Consider the following 10,587-nt stretch of genomic DNA (forward strand, 5'->3'; position numbering starts at 1 on the left):
AATATTTCTTTGATTGGCAAAATAATAAGAATTCGTTGCTTGACTATAAGTCGTAAGAGTGCAAAAGATATCCGCACATTTTTATTACGAGCTTGCTTTGGGGGGTCGGAAGCTGATTTCCTTTCAAATCGAAATACGAAAATCCCTCCCCGTAAGGCAAACAACAACGCTACAACCTCCGACAATGTTGGAGAAAGACAATAGCGAGCGTTGCGTGAGAGAGAGAGAGAGAGAGAGAGAGAGAGAGAGAGAGAGAGAGGGGGTAGGAAGAGAGTTGAAAAGAGCTGTGTTTTATTGTCGAAAGGTACCTCACGCAAGGTCGTACGCAATCAGGCGAAACGTCCGACAACGGGCTGAAGCTGTTCCTTGAGGCCGACGACAAGGAGCGTCTCTACGATTTCGAAGAGGATTGCGTCGAGGGCTACTTTCGCGAACAAGAATTCAAGCTGCAAATGTCCACCGAAGAAAGAGTCAAGGTCACCACCGAACGAGTCGAAAACATGCATCAAAAGATCGAGGATATCGACAAGAAAGAGAGCAATCAGTCATCCACGCTCCAGGTAATAAAAACTCAAGTCATGCGCGCGAGCCCTATCAGACATGGGCTTTTTTTTCAATCACCCGCCCGCGCGCCTCACACCAGGTTTCGATTGCTGTCGTCTATCAACAATGATTTATTGTAGCTTTATATATTCGAGTCGCTCGATCTATTCTACAAAGCCATTTCTTTTCTCGATCGCGTTGAACTTGACAACGATGGCGGTCGTATGATTTTTCGATTGCGTGCCGTTTATTCGTGCTCATTGGCAGCATTAATTTTGCATTTGTCAGACGGTGGAATTCCGAATGCGCAAGCTGGAGGAGCTGAACGAACAAACTCTGGCCCACTTGGGCGTAATTCATCGGTTCATGGCGACGTACATGCCAAGCAACGGAGGTGGTAACGCGGGCCCAATACCCGAGAACTTCAGCACCGAGGGCATACGCCACCTGGACGTTATCGATCTGGTGCGAACTCGACGGGTGTCCGAGCGCTCGGAAGCGGGCATATCCGAGGCGGAATCGCACTCTCAGCTGCCCTGTATTCCGCTGCGACGAAAGAAGCTAATAAGAGCGATGACCGACGCGGCGTACCTGGGCACAGGTGGCGGACTGCCGGCCCAGCCGCAAACCCACATCGAGCAGGAGGAAGCTGCCGCTGCTCTGAAACACGCCGTCGCTGCGATCATCGAGTCCAAGGAAAACCTGAGCAGGAACGACTCGAGCGTCAGTGGCGAAGTTACTACGATGCCGGACGAGTCTAAGGAAAACACTAGCCACGACGACAGCGATGCCAATAAAGCTACTGGAGAGGCGAGTGATCATACTGTAAATTCTACTGAAAATAAATGGGATCTCGGCGATGACCGGTTCGATTTTACTTTGCTTTATTCGGCAGACGAAAGAGACGAAGGCAGAAAAGTCAGACGAGCGTGACACGTCGGGCGAGGCGACGGCTACGTCGGAATCACGACAGGACTCGGTGGAAAAGCCTAGTCGGCAGAATAGTCGCACGCGTTCGGAATCTTTGGTAGAGGATGCAGCTGCGGCAGCAGCGATCGCCGCTAGTATGTCGGGGGTAGTTCCGTCGACGAGTTTCCAGCGCGGCGTCACATGGGCCGAGCCACGAGTCGCCCACTTAATCCAGTCTTCCGGCTCCAGCAACTCTCGCTCCCATCTACTTACCATGCGAGCCGAGTACACGAGCATTACCGATGAATTGGAGAGCTATTGTGGCTTGTTAAGTCCGCCTAGAACACCACCTATGTCGCCCACGCCGAGGAACCGCGTCAGAAGTACTTCCGAGAGGAGCAATCCTAATCCCGTGGAGATTGCTTGGGAAATTGAGAACGAGCATCTAAGAGATGCCGAGGAGTGCGATTATCAGCAAATGGAAGATCTCATTCAAAGACGGTAACGATTTTTTTTTTTTTTTTTTCAAGAAACGTAACCTCGGCGTTCTAACTTTCGTTCTATTTGTTTTCAATTTCGTTCTGAATTTTTATTTATTATTTTATCCTAGATATCACGTGACGGACGATGACGACGATAATAGTAGCCATGAGGAACAAGCTGGGTATATTAATACGAGTACATTTTTCACGACAAACGAACTACATCCACGTTTACGTCGCGCGTCGGCCATCGACGAGGATACAACCACACGACGACGCATCCATCGCTTGCCACCGGCAATCAACGTTACCCGTGAAATCGAACAAACGCTTGCCAGGCCAGCGGCTACGCGCGACTCTAACGAGTCCGATCCCAACGACAAGGGTATCAGTGTCGTGCCGGCGCCTGCATCTGAAACCATGTGCTAATTTGTTTTTCATTTCAAAGTCGCTTCAGTCAATTTTATTTTTGTAAATAATGCGTTATCATCAATTACTCAACCGCATTGGCAGTGCGAAAGAAACACTGACGTATATGAGAAGACACGTAGAAAATAAGGGTTGGTAATCCGCGTGAGATTAGGTTATTTTGGATGACGTATTTCATCCACACGTTTTCACTGTATTGTTGTGACGTGCGGTAAAACAATCAACGGTGCTTCTCCTAAGACTGTCACCACGTGTTGCGCAATTTTTACTCTCTTCCGTGCGATGATCATGTAGGCGCTGTAAGATAGAGTCATTCATTAATGAAAAAAAGACTCTGAAAATGGTACGAGGAATCACAACGTTTAGTGACTTTATAGGATTCTTTCCAATGAACATGAATGGTGTCGTTCAAACTTTTTGCATTTGTTGGTATGCCCACAATATATAAAATGCAAATCTCATTTCAAGAGTGCTTATGAAATATATAATAGCTTGATTGCAAAAAAAATTGCGAAGTGTTAAAGCATTTCATTTTAACGTTATCTGGGACTGTGCAACTGAAACTTCATTTTCTTCTAATTTAGAAAATATAGTTTTTAAATATTTTAGAGATCCGGTTAAAAAACTTAGTAAATTAAATGAATTTAGCGATTTTTTCCTACATAGTTTAAGTTTTAAAATTATTTACTCTTAATCATGCATTAATTTTATTAGTTTAGAACAATTTAGCAGAATTGATTTTATTTTATTGTCCATTTAATTTATACGCTGCGTAGTTTACTTATTTCGTTAGAATATTATATACAATAGAAATATGATCAAATATAAATATTAAGCAATACTATAACTGGAAATTATCAAAACGAATGTCTACAGTAGTGAAATGATATTTCCGGCTATTTATGTAACAACTTGTTAATTTTTTGTATTTTATAATTTTATTTTTCCGATTGTTATAGTAATATCAACTAGTAGTTTCATTTTTGACTAAAGCAATTTTTAATTTTACTTATGGTTGATTAAATCAATATCATCATGAATGACAAATTTCACGTATTACGTCCAAAATAATAAAGTATATTACACATCGAATTGTATTCATGTGAAGAAAATAGTAGGAAAAAATCAGATATTTTATGCAATAGCTCCAAGTATGCTATTTTTAGCTTTGTATCTTAATAAGCCTACTGTTATCTACGAAATTGAATGTACGAAGTAAAATAGAATAGATCTGTATGCAATTGTCTTGTGGCGAATGTAGTTGTCCTGAAAACATTAACACTCCGCAAAATTTTCAACACTGTCCGAAAAAAGCTCAATTGCGAAGTTTTGCAGGGCCAAATATTCGTCAAAGTCATATCACGCGAATATTATCAATTTATTCCTTACGCATATAAAATGGACTGCACCACAAATCTGTGTTAAAAGAAATTTAGTATCAATTTATCCTGGGTGTCAACTAGACAGAAAATTATATTCGAAAACATTTTTAACTGCGTTTTTATAATGCATTAATCGTGAGTAAATCAATTAATTACATATATATATTAATACAATATATATATAGTAGTTTATTATCATTTACATATATTCAATTAAATTGATTTAGATACTTTTTTATGTCCCTTGTAAAAAATTTTATTGTTTGTCAATCTACGTTTCATCATCTGATGTTTCCAAATTGAATATAATTTTTTCTCTAGCAGATTATCAAATAATTGTACATACATGGTATTTGTTCGATGGAAACGTAAAGGTTCAAGCTGGTCTGAACTCTTACTTGAAGAATTAATGATGATATTTTAATAAAAATATATTTTATTGAATCATCTAATTCTGTGGAATGAAAGCAGGAAATCGATAAAATGTAATATTGCTTATTACATATTTCAATAAGCAATGAGAACTTTGGAATATATAGATACAATTACGACTAAACTTCAATGAGAAAAAATTATAAAGAGCTAAGATAACTGAGCTAATTTTTGGTTTCATACCTCGAATATTTTTGAAAATCTGTAGATAGATTGGATTTTGAAAGAAACTTTATGCTGAAAAAGATAATTGTAATGAAATGCCTTCAGCAATGAAAGAATATCGTCGAAAGACATTATAATACGCATATTTTTCTGCTTTTATTTCTCTATAACTCAAAAAATGGTTAATTCTGAAGATACCAATACAAATAAGTATGCAATATCTGAATTCTTCTCTGTCTATAGTTATTTTGAATAATGAAAGTTTAGTGGAGGAAATTCAAGTGAAGGCCTAAAGAAAATTAATAAGTGTCATATCTTATAAACTATCTACAAACAATCTACAAAGTGAATAGACTAAAGAAGACAGATTTCGTCAAAGTGATTGTGAATATTTTTCCATTGTTGTCGTAGTCTGTCTTCCACAATAAGTGTTACTTACACGCTGTATTCTGCTATGTATAATCTAGTCAATAATCAAATTTGCTGGATAATAAAACTGAAATATTTGTTTAATTCAACGCGATTGCTTCGGTATTCTGGTATATTTTTTCTACTTTTTATCTCGCTAAGGAAGATCGAAAAGAAAAGTCTAACATTACCTAATTGTTTAAAATTTTTTTAATAAAGTCAAAGCTTATTCTTTATATTTAAAAGAATCTTTCACGGAAAAATGACTAAAAAATATATAATTAACTCGTAGTTTGTCTGAAGAAAGATTATTGTATATTTATAATGTAATTCGATATTTTATTATTTACATTTTGATGTGTATTTACTGATAAACGTATAATATTCATTATTTTTAAAACAAGATTAAAATGAGGTATAATCTAAATCATCGGTTTGGGAATGATTTTATTGATACATGTAAGAAGCAATACAAGTGTATGTACGTTATGCCCGCTTATAATTATACAAAAGAAATGTTCAATTAAAAGCAATACTAGAGAAATTTTAGTGCGAATTGATCTCGAAAAGTTGCGGCATACCAAGGATGTGTCATTGAAATTATTTATATAACAGTTTGCTGTGAAAAGTGCTTAATAATTTTTTTGTGCTCTTCAAAACGCTAGCATTGTTCAGAGAGCGAATATTCTTAGATTTCAATTAAGTATACTTGGTATATTAAAATTTCTATGTTAACGATTGAAAAAATAGAGATTGATAAAAAATATGACTGAATTGTACTTATAGAGTGATGAATCTAATAAACAACTGAATTAAAAAGTCATTTTATTACTAAATTTGTGCGAATAAAAAAATAATATATTACTACAATTATTTGCAGAGTTCTCTGTTGTGAAGCTTTCAAGAGCCCGCACGATGATTTCGATATTAAAACTAATATTGTCGCCGAGATTTATACTCTCAATTTGAAGAGACACGTATAATTCTATTAATCATTTATGTACATGTTTTTTTTATAAATAGTTCTTTAACTACAACTCAGCTTAAATGGAACTGAATGTGTTAAAAAAATTTACAAATCATTCATACTAAGGTATAACATCAATTTTTAGTAATTCGATACGAGTGATACGATATTAGTTGTCATAAAACAATATCTCAGATGCTTTTACTTCTCATTATCGTGAAATTCCCACTAAAAGATTTTCGTGATAATGGTAAACTATCTATTGGCTTGAGCTCAATTCTCTTGTATATATAAAAATGTAAGCGAACTCAAGAGAAATTATACGAAAAATCTACTGAAATAGTATTAAAAGAACGTGGTTCGGTGAAATTTTATTGTATACTCAATGTTAAATTGCATGTATACTGAGTAAGCTTTAATGTTTTTGTGTATTAAATATATGAAGTTTAATTTTTGCCCTGAAAATGTACTTATTGTCCATAATCATTTGCTGAAAATAAAGCTTAACGTAGGCAGTTGTGCATATATATGCTAATTTCAAGACGATAAAATACGTATGTTTCATAATATATCTATTTTTAAAGCGAAAAGTACTGCCGTATTTTTTTATATTACATCACAATTGTATGAAATATACCAAAATTGCAATAATTTTATGACTATATTTTCTGCGTAAATAGTGGAATTGAACAGAAAAAAAAGAAAAAAATAATCTAGAAAGTACGTACATGTGCACCACGCAAAAGACAACGATAATTTCAAGAAATTTCACCAAAGCATATTCTGGAATGACGACGTGAAAAGATTGTTCGAAATTTGCCCCTTATGAAATGCGGAAATGGCAACTTATTTTTTTAGTAAGAGACAATACAAAAAAGAAATGTAGTGCCACTGAAATGTATAATATTTGCACAAACAAAGCGTGCGCTCGATGAGAATGTCGGAAAACATCTCGAACCCCTATTCATGTATAGGAAATAAATAAAAATAAAAAAAAATACTTGAATTGTTTCATTCAAACATCCTAGCATTATTTGGAAGAATCAAAATAATTAAATTGTAGTGCGAGTAACTAGTATGTATTAAATATTATTACACCACTCTTTAGGGAATAAATGCGCATGATTATTAACGACATTTTTTCACAGATCGTTTATAAAACACTATATACCAATTTATACAGAATAACTTCGTAGCTCTTGTTATTATCGTTACTTTATTTTTGGATGAAATTTTGGCGATAAGGTGTTTATCTGTTAATATTTTTATTTAGATTAAGTGCCTCTGTACTCTGTTTGAATGGTTGCGTGTTACACTATCTAGTGCGTACGTGCGTGTGTATGTGTTTGTGTATATGTACACGCACATATATTTATATAAACTAGGCTATTCTTATTACACCACTTGAATTTCCTAGAATTTAAACAGGGTAGTGAAAGATAGTTCTGACAAAAGTTCAAGAAGACCAAGAAGATTATTCAATAGTGCCAAAGATCTTGAAACCAATTTTTAAGTTCATAATGATTCTTTTAATTGAAACATCTTTATTGACCCTAGATTTTAACGGAGCGAGAAATTTATATTGAAAGTGATATCATAATCAAGGTCATTGCAAGGTTGGATAGATGGTCAAATTTACAAATTTAATAAACTCCTTTATTACATTTTTCAAAGCCTCAAGCCAAATAAGTTCAATTGTTTTAAACCGATATGTATTAAAAGAAACAAGTAGGTCAATTACCGATAGCTTGACATTGACTTCAAATTAAATATTCAGATTTTTTTGAAATTCCAATGATTTTTAAATAGAAAAAACTACTTTCGTCTCGAGATTTGATAAAAGAAAAATAAGTTTACGTTCTTTTTTGTTTACTTTATTTTCATCGCCAAATAAATAACAAGTTCAAGTACGGGTTGAGCTTACTATTTTATGTTTTACCTCTTATAGATCTGTAGAACTGTTTCGATTATATTATCCTTACATTTAGGACTATCCAGAAACAACGATATAGACTTAGCATGGACTGCTTCCCTTGAGGTATTGCATTCAAGTCAGTTCCCTCGCCTCTTACAATTCTAAATATTATTCATTTGAACTAAAAGCAAAAGTTCGAGGTTGTCTCCATTTGCTTGAGAGCATCATTCGATATTGTATGCGCAAAGTGCGACTTTTTCGCGTGTTCGGTCAAAAACGCGCTTAAAATCGAACTTTCGCGTGATGTACGAAGCAAGAATCTATTTTCTCGCATTTGTATTGTAACATACCAATGACCACCTCTATAGGTTAGGTTACGCTAAATGTAAGGCTACTACAGTTGAAACAGCTCTAGAAACCTTTAAGATAAAAAAACATAAAATAATAAACTTAAACTTTAGTTGACCTTGTCATGTCTTTAATGAAAATAAATTAAACGTAATTTAAACATAAAATTTTTACTTTTTCAAATTCCACGTAGATAGTAGTTTTATACATTTTATAAAATCACCATAACCTTAAAAAACTTTCAATGCGAAGTTCAAGATCAAGGTTAGACTATCGGTAGATGACTTCTTTGTCCCCTTTAACATATATCTGAAACTTGAGATTTTGAAAAATGTAATTGGAAAGTTAAATTCATAAATGTGACCTTGATCCGACCTTGTCACGAACTTCATTGTTATATTATTATCAATTAAAAATTTTTCATTCTTTTCAAAAACAAGGTTAGAAAAACTGTTTTTATTAAAAACATCAGTTTCACATTAAAATAATCTTGAAAGTCAACTTAAAGGTCAAAGTCATCGGAGTTAATGGGTGACCACCTCAGTCCTCTTGAACTTTTGTCAAAACTATTCAACTCCATCCTGCTTAGATTCAGAGATATTCAGGTGGGCCGATTAAAATGCCCCTTCTCCCTGTATGTATATATAAATCTTAATTTATTTAGAAACTTGAATACTTAAAAGCGTTGTTGAGGAAGAATTTTTTTACATAATTTCTCTGACCGTTACAATAAATTCCAGGTTTTAAAAATCTAATATGTAATTGTTATGACTTTAAATGTAAAGTAATTTTTTTACGTAATAAGACGTCTGTCATCTACTTATGACCTAAAAAATTTTCTCATTATATGCTAAAAATGCGATAAACATCTGAAGTAATATAAGTACATATATTGTGCAACGGATGATAATGAAATCGACTACGCTTCGTAAAAGCAGTTAACATGATTAACTTACCGTGTCAGTTGAGCTGTTGATTTTTTAAACTCAAGTCAATGACATCTTATGAAATTCACGTATCTCGATAACGAAAAATTTCATGAAAACATGATATTTGTAAAAATAAGCTTTGATTTATTATTTAATAATTTAGTTAAAAAAATTTTAGAAGAACATTTTATAAAATTAAGTTTCTATATTACCAAAAATTATTTATTATAATTAGCTATATATAAATGAACTAAAAATTGGGAAGATTCTTTCAATGGAAATCGATAAAATTTCTCTGATTAACAGTTATTATTCATTAAAATTTTAAGATAACAATTATTTTCTAATTTGTTTTCATCAAAATTACGTTAACAATTCACAATTTGTATAATCGAAAATCATTTAATCATGTGTATATAATAATAATTATAATAATATAATTCAACTAACCGATTTAATTAAATTAATATCTCAGAAAGTAAACTGATATAAAAGTCGCTGAAGCAAAGAGGATTCGATAAGCGGAGTACAAAGAAAATACTGGAAAGAGCCGTTAAAATGTATTTATTGCTTATGATCAATTTGATGGAAATCAAGCTTGGCGGAAATAATCATTTTGCAAGTTTTAAGACGATAAAAAATGATAAAATTGTTAATGAGAGTTCATATTACTATTTCAGTCAGCTATTTCAATAACTGCCATCTCAAAATCCTATTGACAATTGCGCTGTAAACAATGTAAAATTTCGCTTAAGCTGAATTTCAAGATTTTTGACTACCAAATTCTCAAACGCAATCTTTCAATAAAAATAGAAAATACAATAGAAAGCTAGCATCGTAAGAATAATCATACACGCTAAATATGCATATACAAAATAAAATGAGGCAAATCAGAATATAACGATATTTATCGATTCTCTCCAAAAAATACATAAATGTTGTACCGTAATTTCCAAAGTACCGAAAATAAAGTCACAGTCCTTTTGCAATAGTAATAATTATGAAGGTCAGATTTGAACGAGATAACTTAAAAATAATGAAAGTACCAGAAGTATATCCATACAAAATAATACCAGATACATCCATACAAAAATGTGACGAAAAATCAGAAAAAATGACGTTACAAACTTCTCATTAATTGACATCAAGTGCGTAAAAATAATTATTCTAGCTGAATACGATATATTTACACGTTTCAAATGAGAAATTCATTTTTTTAACTAATACTATTTCAAAGCTTGTTCATATGAAAGATGCTGGATACCTTGCAATATTTTTTTAGACTACAGTTTCTCCGTAAACATAAAAAATAGAAAATAATTTACAAAGTACGTACATGTGCATCGCGCAACGATAATTTCAGGAAAAATAGCACGTGAAAATATTATTGTTTGATATTTGTCCATTGCGAAATGTAAAAACGGCAACATATTTTTCGAGTAACAGGCACAACGAGAAAGACATGTAAACGTACATTTCGTTTGCGTTCAACATTTGCACAAACGATACGAGGCTGTCAGAATACATCTGGAATCTCCTATTGAGCTTAGAAAATAAATGAAAATGTCAGATAATACCTGATTGGTTTTGTTCAAATATTGACACACCATTCGCGAATGTGCAATATAAAATACACACGGTTGGAACATACGTACTTAATGTATTATTAGGAGGTAAT

At 33.3% G+C, this 10,587-nt stretch overlaps 1 protein-coding gene across 1 annotated transcript in view; it reads left to right on the top strand.

The window, feature by feature from the left end:
- Positions 1-6,687, top strand: part of LOC131663807 (transient receptor potential cation channel trpm) — a 51,377-nt gene extending 44,690 nt beyond the window's left edge. Inside the window, 4 exon segments of the mRNA XM_058934473.1 lie at positions 305-560; positions 832-1,433; positions 1,435-1,953; positions 2,063-6,687. Of these exon segments, the coding sequence (XP_058790456.1) occupies positions 305-560; positions 832-1,433; positions 1,435-1,953; positions 2,063-2,363 (1,678 nt within the window). The 3' untranslated portion in view covers positions 2,364-6,687.
- Positions 6,688-10,587: the final 3,900 nt, after the last annotated feature.

This window comes from Phymastichus coffea, unplaced genomic scaffold (assembly GCF_024137745.1).
Source record: "Phymastichus coffea isolate CEN01 unplaced genomic scaffold, Cenicafe_Pcof_1.1 PCOF00038, whole genome shotgun sequence".
Taxonomy (NCBI): Eukaryota; Metazoa; Arthropoda; class Insecta; order Hymenoptera; family Eulophidae; genus Phymastichus; species Phymastichus coffea.